The following is a 16,558-nucleotide window of genomic DNA, read 5'->3' on the forward strand; positions in this document are numbered from 1 at the left end:
GGAGCAAGAGGGATGCCAGCCCCAGAAAAAAGGTCAGTTTGTTGGGCCTTGCTGGGGACAATTGGCCAGGCCCTGGCAAGGCAAAGGTGGGGGGGGGGGGGGGAGAATAATGTAGTTCGGTGGAAGCGGTTAGGCCATGGGGGAGCTCTCCGTGGGTCACAGGGTGCCTGATCAAGAGGGCCCCCCACAGCCTGCAAGGAGGCTGCCAGGTTTTACCAGGTGACCTTTAGGGGGCCGTGCACCGCCCACCTGAGGGAACAGGTACTTAAGTGGCAGTTAACTGGCCACTCAAGGGCCTCAATTGGCCTGGAACGAGCAGACTGTTTCTTGCTGCAGCCGCCCCTCGTAAAATTGCAGAGAGGGCAGGAAGGCGACAGGAACGGCACCACCCCGGACTCCCACTCAATTTTATGACCCCCCCCCCCCCCGACTCCAGCCTGTTCCTGCAGGGGGCATAAAATTCTGACCCTCATTTCAGATCAAAGTAACAGGCAATCTCATTATAAGTTTTGTTCTTTGTACCTATAACTAACAGATGGCAGGTCCAGAGAAATAATCACCTCTCTGGATCAGCCACTAATACAGTCTTTGAGATCATGCAATATGATGTTGAAGACTGCAATAATAACAGGACTAAAATTATAGGAGTTGCTTTATTACTCATTATTTTATACAACTAAAATACACACTTCCAATACAATATTAAATACTTCTCTCTTCACCCTTTCTTTCCATTTCCCCCCATTTTTACTTCTCCCCATTTGTGATTTTAGCTTACTTTAAATTTTTTCTATATATTCTAAACTAATCATCTTAAAACTAATTTCCCACGCCTTCTCCTGACTGTCACTATCCAATCTGGAACTGGAAGAAATATTCAAAATTTGAATGAAATTCGAGCTCCCAAAGTCTGTTTGATCCAGACAACTAAAAGTTCAACCTATGAAGATTGCTCTGGTTGTATCTATAATGTGACCAGATCAGTCTCGGCTGTGCCAAACCTGGAACCTCTTCTGCTTGAGAAGTACTTACTAACGACCTCCAGAATCTGACTGCACCCAGACAAGTAAACTCATCTGTGATGTGACAGGGCTTAGTGATTATTTAGTCGGGTGGTCCTCAAAATGACAAATACATTCGAAGTGAGAAAAGTGCTCATTAATAGAAATATTGAATAATACAAGAGAATAATTTGTTAATCAAAGATTTTTAGAAGGCTGAGTTTGCTGACAAGCCAACCACTAGGTGGCGCAGTACTTGCACATGCACAAATGCAGGCTCTTCAACTGGAACATCAGTGTCTGCGACGTTCAGGCAGCTGCCAGGATTAAAGATGGCGCTGCTCAATTTATCACAGGAAATACTTATGGTTAGATCGTTCTAGCAAATTAACCTTACATTAAGTTGGATGGAAGCCCAGTAATATGCTACTATGTAATTATAGGATACTAACTGTAATTCTCAGATCCATTTAATATTCCAGTAATCCTATTAAATGCAAAAGGACTTTTATGATTGAATTTCATTGGAAATCGGGCAGAGTATAAAATGTGCTGCCAATTCTTTATTGTGATTCGATTATATGACACACCAGGACTGATTTCATCCAAACGCAGCCTCTCTCTCCCGCCCCAACGCCTGCTCTTCCCCCCTCGGCAACTCGCTTTCACCCCCTCCCCACCGGCTGCTTCCCCCCCTCAGCCGCCCGCTTGAAACCTCGCTGCTCCCCTGACTCCCTTAACAGATTGTTCCCCTCTCCTTGGCACCCACTCTCCAGTCACTCGCTCCCCACGCCCGCCCCCCGCCCCCACTCCAGCCACTAGCTCCAAGCCGCACTGCTTCCCTCCTCTCGGCCATTCGCTCCCACGTTTGATCGGTCTTAACGCGCCGCCCGAAGGAGCAAGGGGTGACGGGGTGACGTAGGAGCGAGTGGCTGAGAGGAGGGAAGCAGCGCAGCATGGAGCTCGCGGCTGGAGGTTGGTGGGGCGGGGGGGGGGGTGGGGAAGCGGGGAGCGAGCAACCGGAAAGCGGGGTGGCGCAAAGCGAGGAGTGAGAAATAATCAGCTGGGGAGTGGAGTGGAGAAGAGCAGTGAGGTCCGGAGTGAGCGGCTGGTGGTGGGGTGAGGTGGGGGGGTGGTGGGGAGAGCTCCAGCCTCAAAGTCTCCCATTCAGCAGCTTCCTCCAGCTGAGTGCAGGGGGGCTGGATACCCGATGACGCTGTATTGCGCATGCGTGAAGTTGAACCAGGCGCAGATACGCGATGACGTTGGCGCGACGTAGTGACGCCATCCCGTGCATGTGCCACTTAGTTCTGGCAAGATGTAGCTGCGCATGTGCACAACTTGGCGCACTTTGATGACACCAATGGGCTGCTGCATTGTCAGAAATCACTTTGTTTTTAGAATAATAACCTGGGATTGCTTTAATATACTATGGGAACATTGATGAATCCTGTCTGCACCAATCTTATACCACTGCCCCATATTCTGTGAAGTCTGATGCCATTTAACGCATACTGATATCAAGAATAAAAATGGTTCACCATACGATGTAATATAACAGTACTAGATGTCTGTCAGAGGATTACAAGCAGTCACAAAATCAGATTACAGGGGATGAACAAATCACTCAGGCACATCATAGGGAAACACTGGGATGACTTGCATTCCCTTTTATCTAACTATCAATCTGGATTTGATATTATAGTCCTAAACCAGTATTTTATAAAAAACAACAGACTAATCTTGCTCCCCACACTATCAAAAATTATTCGAGTGTGAGATTCCAGGACTTTATCTTATACTTCCCATTATAACTGAACAGCTTTCTGCACTTGAATTTGGATGTCTTTCCAGGAAATTCATTGCTGTTCCCAAATGGAAACATAAGGACCAAATAGATTGCTAAAGAAGGAACTAGAACCCCTACTATTGTGATCAAATCATTATAGTATTGTACTATATACATTTTTTTTTATTCATTCATGGCATGTGGGCATCACTGGTCAGGCCAGCATTTATTGCCCCATCCCTAATTGCCTTTTGAACCGCGGCAGTCCATGTGGGGTAGGTACACCCACAGTGCTGTTAGGAAGGGAGTTCCAGGATTTTGACTCAGTGACAATGGAGGAATGACAATATAGTTCCAAGTCAGGATTGTGTGTGGCTTGAAGGGAAACTTGCAGGTAGTTGTGACCCCATGCAACTGCTGCCCTTGTCCTTCAAGGTGGTAGAGGTTGTGGGTTTGGAAGGTGCAGTCTAATAGGTCTTGGTGCATTGCTGCAGTGCATCTTGCAGATGGTACACACTGCTGCTACTGGTGGAGGAAGTGAATGCTTGTGGATGGTGTGCCAGTCAAGTGGGCTGCTTGGTCCTGGATGGTGTTGAGCTTCTTGAGTGTTATTGGAGCTGCACCCATCCAGACAAGTGGACAGTATTCCATCACACTCCTGACTTGTGCCTTGTGGACAGGCTTTGGGGAGTCAGGAGGTGAGTTACTCACCACAGGATTCCAAGCCTCTGACCTGCTCTTGTAGCCACGGTATTTATATGGCTACTCCAGTTCAGTTTCTGGTCAATGGTAACCCCCTCGATGTTGATAGTGGGGGATTCAGTGATTGTAATGCCATTAAATGTTAAGGGGAGATGGTTAGATTCTCTCTTGTTCGAGATAGTCATTGCCTGGCACTTGTGTGGCGCGAATGTTACTTGTCACTTATCAGTCCAAGCCTGGATATTGTCCAGGTCTTGCTGCATTTCTACATGGACTGCTTCAATATCTGAGTCGTCACGAATGGTGCTGAACATACCGTTACTTCTTCAGGATTCAGCTTTATAAAGGTTGCGAAGTCCATATTGACCTTATTATTTGCAAAAGTCTTCAGATCATCTGCTTTTCCACCATCTTAAGAAAACAGACAAACTGATTTGTCACATACCATTAGCAATCTCCATATATTAGCTTGTACCTATTTAGAATTATGTTATAAGTAATTTCTCGAAGGTGGAATGCTCCATAATTTTCTGCCAGTATTCATCAACACACATTATTTGTGTCCTATAATTGTACAACAGACAATCTCATCATCAGGACACGTTCTACCCCCAAGATGCTGAAGCTGCTGAGAACTACAGCAGCACCAGCTGATAGAAATATACAGCGTTCTGTTAAAAGTCTGAATTTCCTGTTCTGCATTAATTAAAAACTGACCGTGACCCATTTATTTTAAATAAGTTACTACTTGTGTTATATAACACTGCTGTTTCCTAATTATTTAATGTTTATTTTTCAAACTATATGGTAATTCAACACTAACACTTTAAGATTTTGATTTTAAAAATTGAAGTTATTAATGAATTCACACACAGATATTGAGTTGGCTGACTTGAAACTAGTGGAATAGGTAAAAAATGAGATTGAAAATGGAAATAATGGGGTTGATTTTCATCTTGCCGCTCGAGCCTAAAACTGGCATCGGGGATTGGACGCCTGCTAAAAAAAAATCAGCCAATTTTAATTTCCATTAAAGTTAATAGGAATGAAAATCAGGTGGCTTCTCTAATGGGCAGCTGACACCAGTTTTATGCCCAAGCAGCAAAATGAAAATCCACTCCAATATCTCTGCATGATTCTATTTCCTCGTTTCACATGTCAATGTGGGGTCACATTCACCCTAAAATAAAGAACAAAATGCTCAGTATGTCACTTTAACAAACTGGATCTGAGGGTGCTATGGCGACTTAGGTAGCTAGTTTTAGATGCCCAGCGCATCCCAGCTCTGGCAGACCGAAAGCAGTGAAGCGTCCAGCGTACTCCAGCTCCAGGAAGCCGGGAGCAAAAATATCCTCGAGGAGGAACAGAGGGGAAAGACACTACCAGCAAAGGACAGTCCAAACCTTGCTGCCTACAAGACCCCCCCGATGTCATTCCAGCGGAGCAAACCCCCCGTGAGTTACCAGAGGGGGTTTCGGAGCCCAACATATGTGCAACAGCTTGTACACACTATGGGTATGCAGGAAAATACCCAAGGACTGGGACTAGCAAGGACACCTGGTGTGGGAAGCAACATCCACTTTTAAATGGGTATAAAAATTGCTTCCATTAAGGTGCGTAGCATTAAATCCACTCTGCGATGTATTTCAACCTTGGGTTACCTCGCCAAGGTCAAAGCCGACCTACTGTTTCTGCAGGAGTGTGGAATACCACACCTCAGCATTTACAGGCAATGGTCGCGATGGTGGTCTCACGGGCCATCGATCTGGTCAGGGGAAATGATTCCCGTTCCTCTGGCCTGGGTATTTTGCTGTGGTCGGGGGGGCAACGTCACCATCTCCAAAGTTAAGGAGGTGGTGGGTGGTCGTCTCCTTGTAGCAGATGTAATGTACAACAATGCTCCACTCCAGTTGATCAACGTGTACGCCCCGGTTCAACGCAGTGAGTGGCTGACCATCCTCCAGTAGCTCCCACTGCTGCGGGCGACGTCCAGACCGGTCATTCTAGGCGGTGACTTCAACTGCATCATTGATGCAGCTGGACGATCTGGTAGTGACGACAGCAAACAGGACGCTACGTCCAGATTCCAAATGGAAACAGTAAAAGATGCCAAACTGCATGACGTTTTCAGCAAACCTGCAGACGGAGCACAGCGTAGATACACCTGGTCAAGATCGGATGGGTCTGCCCGTTCCAGGATTGACTTCCTGTTTGTGTCTCGTGCTTTCACGGTCAAATCCACGACGTCAAGCCGGTGTTCTTCTCTGACCACTGTCTCTTACAGGCCAAATGTCACTTACAGGATGACCAGCGGATTGGCAGGAGGACATGGAAGCTGAATGTAATACTGCTGACCCTAGAGAACACTGAGGAACTCAAAAGGGATTACAAAGGTTGGAGAACCGTGAAACCCCTCTTGGAGTCTCCGGCGCCTCCGGTGGGAGGCAATCATGGCAAACATCAAGAGATTTTCATGCTCAAAGGTGTTCAGAAGGAGAGAAAGGGACAGAGGGAAATGTCCCGACTCCAGAAAAGAATGCAAAATCTGCTCCAGCTGTAGTCGATGGGGGTTGAGGTCAAGGAGGAACTCCAAGAGGTGAAGAGCCAGCAGGCCTCGCTCTTTGCCACAGAGGCCTCCAAGATCATCTTCCGGTCCAGAGTCCGCTCCTTTGAGCAGGATGAGACGTGCTCGCGTTTCTTCTTCCAAAAGGTACACAGAGAGGATGGCTTGGTAACGTCATTGCAGTCTGACATATTAAGGATTAGCAAATCCTTTTCTGCTGGGCTGTACGACGTGAAGCCCACAAACAGCGTAGCCTCCCAGTCTTTCTTGTCATCTATCACGAAGGTCTTAGATGACAGTATGCAGGAGAGACTGGACAAACCACTAACTCTGGATGAGCTGACAAAGGCTGTCAGGTCCTTCGAGACGAGTAAAACTCCCGGAAGTGACGGCTTACTGGTTAAGTGGTATTCGACTCGGTGTGACTGGATCGGCCCAGACATGCTGGAAGTATACGAGAGTATGCTTCTGGCCGGCAGCATGTCTGAATCCATGAGGCAAGGCATCATCATCCTCATCTACAAGCAGAAGGGGGAGAGGGCGGAAATCAGAAATTGGTGACCCGTCTCACTGGATACTGTAGACTACAAGATTCTGTCCAAACTCATCGCCAATCGGGTCAAGTCTGCTCTGGAGTTGATGATTCACATTACAGCATCAGGCAGGAAGATCTCTGATAGCCTTGTGCTACTCAGGGATACGATCGCCGATGTACGGGACAGGAGGGTGGACACCTGCCTCATCAGCTTGAACCAGGAGAAGGCTTTTGACACGATATCGCACACCTACATGATGGACGTACTCTCCAAAATGGGGTTTGGGGATGGAATCCACAATTGGATCAAACTGCTCTACACAAACATCAGTAGTGCAGTCTCCAACAATAGGTGGGAATCAGAAAGTTTCCCGATCAAATCTGGAGTCAGACAGGGCTGTCCTCGCTCTTTCCTGCCTTGTTTGTCTGCTGTATAGAACCTTTTGCTGAGTCTATTAGGAAGGATGTGGGCATAGAGGGGTGACAATCCCAGGCAGCAAAGGCACTCGGGTCAAAGCCACCCTGTACATGGACAACGTCGCTGTCATCTGCTCGGATTCACCGTCTGTTTGCAGGCTGATTAGCATCTGCAACCAGTTCAAACTGGCCTCGGGAGCCAAAGTAAATCGTGGCAAAAGCAAGGCCATGTTCTTTGGGAACTCGGCCGACAGATACTTTGTCCCCTTCACCATCAGGTCAGACTACCTGAAGGTGCTGAGGATATGGTTCAGTGAGGCCAGGGTGTGCGCCAAAACCTGGAAAGAGCAAGTAGCCATGGTAAACCATAAACTGAGCATGTGGGAGAAGTGTTCTCTCTCCATTGTGGGTAAGAACCAGGTCATTATGTGTGAGGCTCTCACGTTGTTGCTGCGCGTGGCGCAGGCCTGGCCCATACCACTCTCCTGCACCGTGGCAGTCACCCAAGCCATTTTTTGCTTTATCTGGAGATCCAAAATGGACCCTGTCCGGAGGGAAACGATGTTCAAACCTCTGGATAAAAGGGGAAAAAATGTACCCAACGTTGCCCTCATCCTGATGGCCACTTTTGTGTGCAGCTGCACCAAGCTGTACATAGAACCCCAGTACCAACAAACACCAAGTGTCACTATGTGCTGAGGTTCTATTTGTCCCCGGCGTTACAAAGGATGGGTCTGACCACTTTGCCGTGGAAAGCTCCATCCAGTTGGACCATGCCGTACCACCTATCCTTCGTGGAAAAGTTTGTGCAGAAAAGCACCTTTGACCACCAATCCATCAGGCAGTGGTCTGCACAGAATGTCCTCAAGGCCCTATGGGAAAAGGAGATGGTGGATTCTGTCGGATGGTTCCCTGAGCAGACTGCCAAATTTATTAGGCAGAATGCCTCAGCGCCAGAACTTTCAAACAAGCACCAAGACGTAGCTTGGCTGGTGGTGAGAAGGGCCCTCCCCATCAGATTCTTCCTGCATGCCCGGAGTCTCACCACCTCTGCACCCTGCCCTCGAGGTGGCTGTGGTGGGGAAGAGACTGTTACCCACCTCCTTCTGGAATGCGCCTTTGCAAAGCAGGTCTGGAAAGAGATGCAATGGTTTTTGTCGAGGTTCATCCTGAACAGCTCAGTAACACAGGAGGCTGTGCTCTACGGTCTGTTCCCAGGGACATATACCGAGATAAATATCAATTGCTGCTGGAGGACTATCAACTCAATGAAAAACGCTGTTTGGTCTGCCAGAAACTTACTGGTCTTCCAGAGCAAAGAGTTGTCCAAGACTGAGTGTTGCAGACTGGCACGTTCCAAGGTTCAGGACTACGTGCTAAGGGACGCACTAAAGCTTGGGGCAGACTCTGTAAAAGCTCAATGGGGAAAGGCCACTGTGTGAGGTCCTCCCACCATAGTGAACAGAGGGGCTGGAACCTGTGTAAAACCCCTCAGGTTGTATGCAGCAAAATATTGGTTTGCTGCATAATGCAAATGTACATTGCAAGTAAAATGGAGTGGAAGGGTTGTGAGGCAACACGCGTTCTGTATTGAAAAAAAACTGATTTCCTTTGCAATTTCTGGAATCTCAACTTGGAACTGTTTTGAACTATTCTGTATTGTATTTTTACAGATTTTTATGAATAAAGTATATTTTTGAGAAAAAAAAGTGAACGTGCAGAAAAACACCTTTAACCACAAATCCATCAGGCAATGGTCTGCACAGAATGTCCTCAATGCCCTACGGGAAAAGGAGATGGTGGATCCTGTCGGATGGTTCCCCGAGCAGACTGCCAAAGTCATTTGGCAGAATGCCTCATCACCAGAACTTTCAAACAAACACCAAGATGTAGCTTCACTGATAGTGAGAAGGGCCCTCGCCTTCAGATCCTTCCTGTACACTCGGAGTCTCACCGCCTCCACACTCTGCCCTCGAGGTGGCTGTGGTGGGGAAGAGACTGTTGCCCACCTCCTTCTGGAATGTGCCTTTGCAAAGCAGGTCTGGAAAGAGATGCCGTGGTTTTTGTCGAGATTGATCCCGAGCAACTCTGTAACACAGGAGTCTGTGCTCTACAGGCTGTTCCCAGGGACGCACACCAAGATAAACATCAACTGCTGCTGGAGGACCATCAACTGGGTGAAAGACGCTCTTTGGTCTGCCCGAAACATTCTGGTCTTCCAGTGAAAAGAGCTGTCCACTTGTTAAAAGGCACAGTGCCTGAACAAGGGACCCAACATCGGGAAGTGGAGCGGTGGGGGTGGCGGGGAGCCTGCTGACAGCCACTCCCCACCCTTGTTGCCAACCCTGTACACCCACTGTCCCCCACGACCCCCACCCCCCGAAAGCTAGGATTTACCTGTGGCCTGGGTCCAAGGACACAGGTGAGTGCTCTACCAGCAGCAGCCACTGCCTCTTTGGTGATGCTGCTCAGTTACAGAGCTGCTGACCTCTGATTGGCCAACAGATCTCAGAGAGCGGCTTTCTGTTACCTTGATCCCAGGAAGACCCGCTGCTGTCTACTTAAGCAGCAGATGGCACTTGATTTGGCTTGCCTTCTCCCGAGGAGGCAACGCTGGGCTCTTACTGGCGCTCTTGCTGGCAGTCGAGGCCCCTGTTGCCAAGACAAAATCCTGGCCTATGTTGTTATTTTTAAACCTAGTGGCTAATCTATTCATGTTAAAATCTGGTCTGCACTATTGAAACACAATCATTAACCCATTTATTTTAAATGTGTTAGTGAATGCATTAGAGTAAGCTGTACGCATTGACCAAGTGCGCTAAAGAAAGAACTTGTAATTGAATAGCACCTTCAACATTCTCAGGATGTTTTAAAGCTCCTAACAGCCAATGATTTACTTTTGAAGTGTTATGTGGTTATGTAGGAAATGCAGAAAAAAAATTGCAGAAAGATCCCACAAAGTATTGCAATAATGACAAGATAATCTATTTTGGTGATGTTGGTTTCGGAATAAACATTGGCCAAGGCACTTGAAAAACATCCCTACACTTCGAATCTGCCATGATACCTTTCACGACCTATTGAACAGGCAGACCATACATTGGTTTACCATTTCATCTGAGAGACGACACCTCCAACAGTGTAGCACTAATTCAGTACTGCAATGAAGTTTTATCCTTACAGCCAAGAGGAAATCAACCACCACCCTCATTATGCTTTAGATATAATTTGTCAACCAGCCAAAATTATTAACTATTCGATTCCAACCTAAATAAAGCCATTTCTCAAATATGGTTAACAGCAACAGTCAAGTAACTTACCAAGGTATGACTTTATTAGGTTGAAGTAGGAAATGGTGTTATTTTGCTGAGATATTAATTCAGAGAATGCTTGGCTATAAAGCAGGTTCTTCTTTGACTGAGTGCACGTGGAAATATCCAGAGCTCCAGCATTCCTGTGGGAGAATGGCTACAATCTTATTTTGAAATACATGAAAAACAAGGTGGGTTCATTGGCATTGGTGGTAACATTATCATTCTGCCATCAACAGTCACATATACACAATTAACTTTTTTAGTATGGACACTAGTAACTCTTCCCCCAGCCCAGGGAACAGCAGCTGCACGTGACTGGCAGTTGCAATGAAATGGCAGCTGGACTCGATTACCACTAACTGGTATTTGACATAGAAGAGCCAATCCAATGGTCCTTTAAGGGACTACGGTAGGCCACTCAAAAAGAAATGAATACAAGATTTAAAATGATTTTCATGGGGCATTAATCCTTCTCTGGTTCCACAAAAATATTTGCACCTGGTCCAATCCCTCTGTGTCTCCTCCCACTATAAGATCCCACTTCCAGCTCGGTGCCATGGAGAACCTGCCAGATCTTGTGCCCCTCCCCTATCAGTGAGCTGCCAGTCACCACTGGTTCAGCACTTGCAACTCACTGAGATTATTCAAAGGATGATCACAATACCCATCACTTGCCTGATGGAATCACACACTTGAAAATTAACCCTGATGGTTGAATAGTGTCTAGTTTAGGGATTAAAATAACCAGGTAATCAAGATGGAGTTCATAAAACTGATTTTAAAATCAGGAATTCAAGACTCCTGGACATCTTCCTAGTGACAACTCTGTGGGTGAACAAGAGTTCATGCAAATGATCCTAAAAGTGAGTGCTGAATTTTACATGAACTGACCAGGGGCAAGAATTTGTAATGGTAGGAGCACTGTGATTCAAAGAATAAGTTTATTTATCTCCAGAGTGCAGGAACATTTGTACCTTTCACCTTTTCATTGCTGCTATTTGATTTGCTGGGGATTATGCTGAAATGCTTAGAAGAGTCATTCACATTCTGTTGGGAACAATGCCATTTAATAAATGTGAGAAAACTAGGAGGAGAAAGATACTATACTTACGTCAAGTTTGAAATAGTCATCAGCTGGCTTTCGTCCAGAGTGCACAAGTTTAACCCACCAATAGCTTTCAAAGAAACTGCATTAAGAGTTCCACCCAATTCTAGATATCTTGTAATAATGGCTTTAACCTGAATAGTTCATAAATTAAACAAATTAAATAAGTCACATTTTATGCTTGAATGTTTACCTTCCCTGTGTAATCCTTGAAAAATATTTTAGTTAAGGATTATATTATTTAGAATATGTAACCCAACACAACATTCTTTTTATTACCTCGGTACAACTTGCACACATGTAAAACCTGTCCAGTTTTTAAAAACTGTACCTATCTGTATAAACACCCTATCTGTACAAATGCTTTGTCTTTCAACAGACCATTAACATATTGTTTGCCTTTGCTCCACGACCTTCTGGTCAGCTATTCTGTGACCTTGTCCTATTTACACCTTCTCCTTTGTTATCTCTTTCCCCACTCCCACTTTACTTGCTTATAACCTTTTACATTTCTAATATTTGCGAGTTCTGAAGAAAGGTCACTGACCTGAAACGTTAACTCTGCTTCTCTCTCCACAGATGCTGCCAGACCTGCTGAGTATTTCCAGCATTTCTTGTTTTTATTTCAGATTTCCAGCATCCCCAGTATTTTGCTTTTATTTTAAAAACTGTATTTCCCTTTTTTTTAATGTAACCTTCCTCCTGACACCACATCCTTTTCTGTCGACTCTGAGTTGCAGCTGATTAATAAGAGCTTTTTGAGAGCAGTCTACGACGATTTGCAATTTGATCACCGCTAACCCCACTTCCCATCTCATTCCTGTGGAGAAATAGAGTTAAAACCCTTCAACTCTAATTGGTGCCTCCCCTTTCTAGCAATCTGTGGATGGGGTCTTGCCCATGACTTGCATTCTAGCACACAATGGCAATGGCACCATCACACAGACAATGCCATTGTGTTTTCCACATTTTCAAATGTTGCAACCTAAATATTTATCATACTCTTTTTACAGTTATCAAAACTGAGTAAGATTTGTCAGTTTTATGGGACCTGAATTTTGTGCTCATAAAAGGTATAAATTTTCAGTTTTGAACTGTGATCTTTTACTACTTTTTGGACCCAATTCATTGGTAATCCTTAGAATTGCATCCTCCACTAAACTCACTGAAAGGGCAATTTCATTGCAGATACCTTGGCATGCTTTTGACCCTCTAAGTCAGTGTCATTTTATTGCCAAACTATTGGCAGTTCTTGTATAGTTTTACCCATGAGAAACTGAGGTTAGACTGTTGTAATTCATTTCCATTAGAACCCTTACAGCAAGCAGAGAGAGAGATGTGTTATCCTTTCAATCTAGGCTGGATTCAAACTTAGGTCGAGAGGTAAAAGAACAATGTTCCAGCTCATTGTCCCACCCATTTGACTATGACTGACTTTCATATCAGTTCTTAGATTTCAGACCACTATCTCCATTCTTTGCTTTGTAAAAGATGTTCTCAAAGACAAGTCGTCACAATTGGTGGTTTATGTCTTCTACTTAATGATAATGCATGAATTACACAATATTTCTGTTGCGTCTTTAATGGATATGATATGAATGTAAGCATTTGTAACACTTCTCCAAATGTCTTAATGTCTTAATATGGGTTACAAAACTGTATAAAATGTAATGTCTTCCAGTCATTCAATTGCCATCAATGTGAAATGTATAATGTTTCTATTCTAGTTCACTAAAGTGCTTCAGTTCTTCACCTATCACATTATACTGAACATTCTAAAGAGGTACATGAACTCTTAGTTCTAGGGTGCCATCACCTATTGTCAATCTTGAGCCAATCACGTGCATATTTCCAAAAACGTACTGTAACAAAGGGAACACAGAAGGGGGAATTTTAACTCCTGGCTGGGCAGCCAGTGAACTGCATGGGCCTGCCATCCAGAAGGTGCTGCGAGTAGACTGGTCCGTTAGGATGGCTATGCCTCATTAACATAGATGTGATGAAATGCCCACCAATAGCGGTTCAATGGCTTCTTGCCAGTGAATCTTGCGTGGGCCAGAGGCCGCCTGACCGACACTCAGCTAAGTTGATATTGGCGTGAGGGTTAGGGGTTAGGTTCAGTAGGGAGGCAGCAAGGAACATGGAGGGGAAGAACCTGGGGCAGCAGTGGCACAAGCTTTCTTTGTAGGGCCTGGAGAAGCATTCTGCTCCTAAGGCAGTTAAAGCATCTGCTTCTTGCCTGCCGGGTTTTCCAGAGTGGAGCAACACCACCTTATCGGCTGTTAAAATAACTATGAGCCACTATGTATGTCATAGGACCCTGATTCACTTGTATTCATGAGACTCCCATCGCCATCTAAGAAAGCAACAGCGTTAAAGTGTGATGGAGGTTAAAATTCTTCCTAGTGTTTCAAGGAATTGGATTCCAAACATCCTTCAAGACCAAATCCCCCAATATGTGCAGATACCAATATTTTTAAATTCATATCTTCCTAGTTTCAGTACCGTGGTGTTTTCCAGCTGTTGCATCATTAATGCAGAAAGTGTTTCAACTTGAGTGATATTCCACCTGCTGACTTCTGTTGCATTAAACACAGTGGATGTATTCCCCAGCAGTTGAATCTGGTCCTCTGGTAGCCCATTGGGGTAAATCTGTTTCAGGAAATCCAAAATAATAAAACTCATTCACTTATTGAGGTTTTATTTCCCATCACACAAGCACAGTGTTAAAAGCCTGCTGTAGTTAAAGTTTATGACTATGACTGATTTCCATATCAGTTCATTAGATTTGAGACTACCATCTTCAATCTTGTCTCAGACAACTGGTGGGTTATGCCCTCTGCCTAATAATACCACTTGAATTAATCCTAGAGAACTGTAAAAGATGCTGCATTTGCCTGTCATATAATCTACATCAATGCGAAATACATAATATTTCTAATAAATTATGACAAGCCATGATAACATGACCAAAAAGCTTAGACTGTTTGCAAATCTTTATCCTAGTATATTTTCCTCTGCTTGCTAATTTTAGCAAAAAGTAGAAATGAGAAAACAGAGGAAAATATTACCTTCCGTGAGAGAACAAGAACAACTTTCATTTATATAGCACCTTTAATGTAGACAAATAAAACAGTGGGATGAAAATCAGATATGTGCTACAATACCAGATTATTGTTTTGTCATGAAGATGAAAATATACCTCATAAATGATAAAATATTGTAAAACTGCTCTGAAGCTCATATGAGGAGAGCAGAGCAAAGCATCAATCACATTATTTACCTGGTTGAGTTTGTTTTTCAGAACTTGAAGCTGATCAGAATCAAAGTCAAGAGTTCCCAATAACTGCACATTATCCTTTAATGTAGCATTACTCAAACATGCCTCTAACTGGGCAGCATCATAGTTTACTGGGGTCAGCTCATTAATGGCTTCTGCTGTTATTTGTCCCACCGCACAGTCTGCAAACAAAGTTTTATTTGATATATCAGCCTCAGTTTGTTCTCAAAGTATTAAAAATGACCTTTTATGCAAAGTTTATGGATTATTAAATTGTGGATTAAATACAATACTTGTGGCAGTTACGGATATGCCATTTAAAGATAAAACATGAGAATAATTCTATCTATTAAGAAATGTGTGTGAGATGCAGAGAGAGATTGGGAAACACATGGAAGAGAGAGGAGACAGAGGATTGGATAGACTTATTCAATAAGGAAAAGGGAGAGAGTCAGAGAAAATAGGGGTACAGAGATGTTAGAGAATATGCGTAACAGCCATGGAAAAGGGAAAGAGTGGGAGATTGAAGTAAACTGGGAGACAAAGGAAGAGACATCTCCAGGAAGTCAGAAATACATTTATTTGTTTTTTTGGTTCATAAATAACCACACACGAGGGTAATTTGCCTTCACAACTGATATCAAATAGTTCAATGAAAAAGCTTCCACTAAGATTTTACTTTTGTCAATGTTTTTGGATTTTGTGCTGGGAATGAATATCAGTAATTTGAGTAGTGAGGCCAACTGGCCCTGTAGGATTTCTCATTAATTAATGGATGACCTTATTCCTGTAATTTCTGAAACATGCTTCCCGGTGCATGAAGCTTTTTGTCAACAGCATAAATTTGTGAAATTTGCTTAATATTTTGGAAATGGCTACACTTCTTCAAAACAAAATACTGGCCGGGAAAATCATTTTCGGTAAGTTAGTATCAGAGACAGGTATGAACATTTAATAGTCTTGAGTATGCAGTTTTAGTTTTAAAAAATGAGTTTGAACCTCAGCTGACAACATCCTGGGGCTTACCACTGACCAGAAACTGTACTGGAGGAAGCCACATAAATACTCTGGCTACCAGAGCAGATCAGAGGCCGAGAATTCTGCGACGAGTAACTCACCTCCTGTCTCCCCAAAGCCTGTCCACCATCTACAAGGCACAAATCAGGAGAGTGATGGAATACTCTCCACTTGCCTGGATGAGTGCAGCTCCAACAACATTCAAGAAATTTGACTTCATCCTGGACAAAGCAGCCTGCTTGTTCAGCACCCCATCCACCACCTTCAACATTCACTCCCTTCACCACTGATACATAGTGGCAGCAGTGTGTACCATCTACAAGATGCACTGCAGCAACTCACCAAGGCTCCTTCGACAGCACCTTCCATACCTGCGACCTCTTACCACCTAGAAGGATAAGAGCAGTGGATGCATGCGAACACCACCGACAAGTTCCCCTCCCAGTCACACACCATCCTGACTTGGAACTATATCGTCGTTCCTTCACTGTCGCTGGGTCAAAATCCTGGAAATCCCTCCCTAACAGCACTGTAGGTATACCTGCACCCCGAGGGCTGCAGCAGTTCAAGATGGCAGCTCACCATCACCTTCTCAAGGGCAATTAGGGATGGGCAATAAATGCTGGACTAGCCAGCGATGCCCACGCCCCTCAAATTATGCCCCTATTAATATAGCCCAGGATACTGTATGCTTTATTAACCACTCTCTCAACCTGTCCTGCCACCTTCAGTGATTTATGCATATATACATCTAGGTCCCTCTGTTCTTGCACCCCCTTTAGAATTGTACCCTTTATTTTATATTGTCTCTCCATGTTCTTCCTACCAAAATTAA

At 44.5% G+C, this 16,558-nt stretch overlaps 1 protein-coding gene across 1 annotated transcript in view; it reads right to left on the minus strand.

Moving 5' to 3' along the window:
• The window catches only part of LOC137383598 (uncharacterized), a 193,722-nt gene that overhangs the window by 68,443 nt on the left and 108,721 nt on the right, over positions 1 to 16,558 (minus strand). The window contains exons 78-82 of the mRNA XM_068056755.1: positions 14,710 to 14,888; positions 13,932 to 14,078; positions 11,433 to 11,560; positions 10,328 to 10,461; positions 3,809 to 3,903 (exon numbers count right to left, since the gene is read on the minus strand). Of these exons, the coding sequence (XP_067912856.1) occupies positions 3,809 to 3,903; positions 10,328 to 10,461; positions 11,433 to 11,560; positions 13,932 to 14,078; positions 14,710 to 14,888 (683 nt within the window). The remainder of the gene's footprint in view (positions 1 to 3,808; positions 3,904 to 10,327; positions 10,462 to 11,432; positions 11,561 to 13,931; positions 14,079 to 14,709; positions 14,889 to 16,558) is intronic.

Source organism: Heterodontus francisci, chromosome 24, assembly GCF_036365525.1.
Source record: "Heterodontus francisci isolate sHetFra1 chromosome 24, sHetFra1.hap1, whole genome shotgun sequence".
Lineage (NCBI taxonomy): Eukaryota > Metazoa > Chordata > Chondrichthyes > Heterodontiformes > Heterodontidae > Heterodontus > Heterodontus francisci.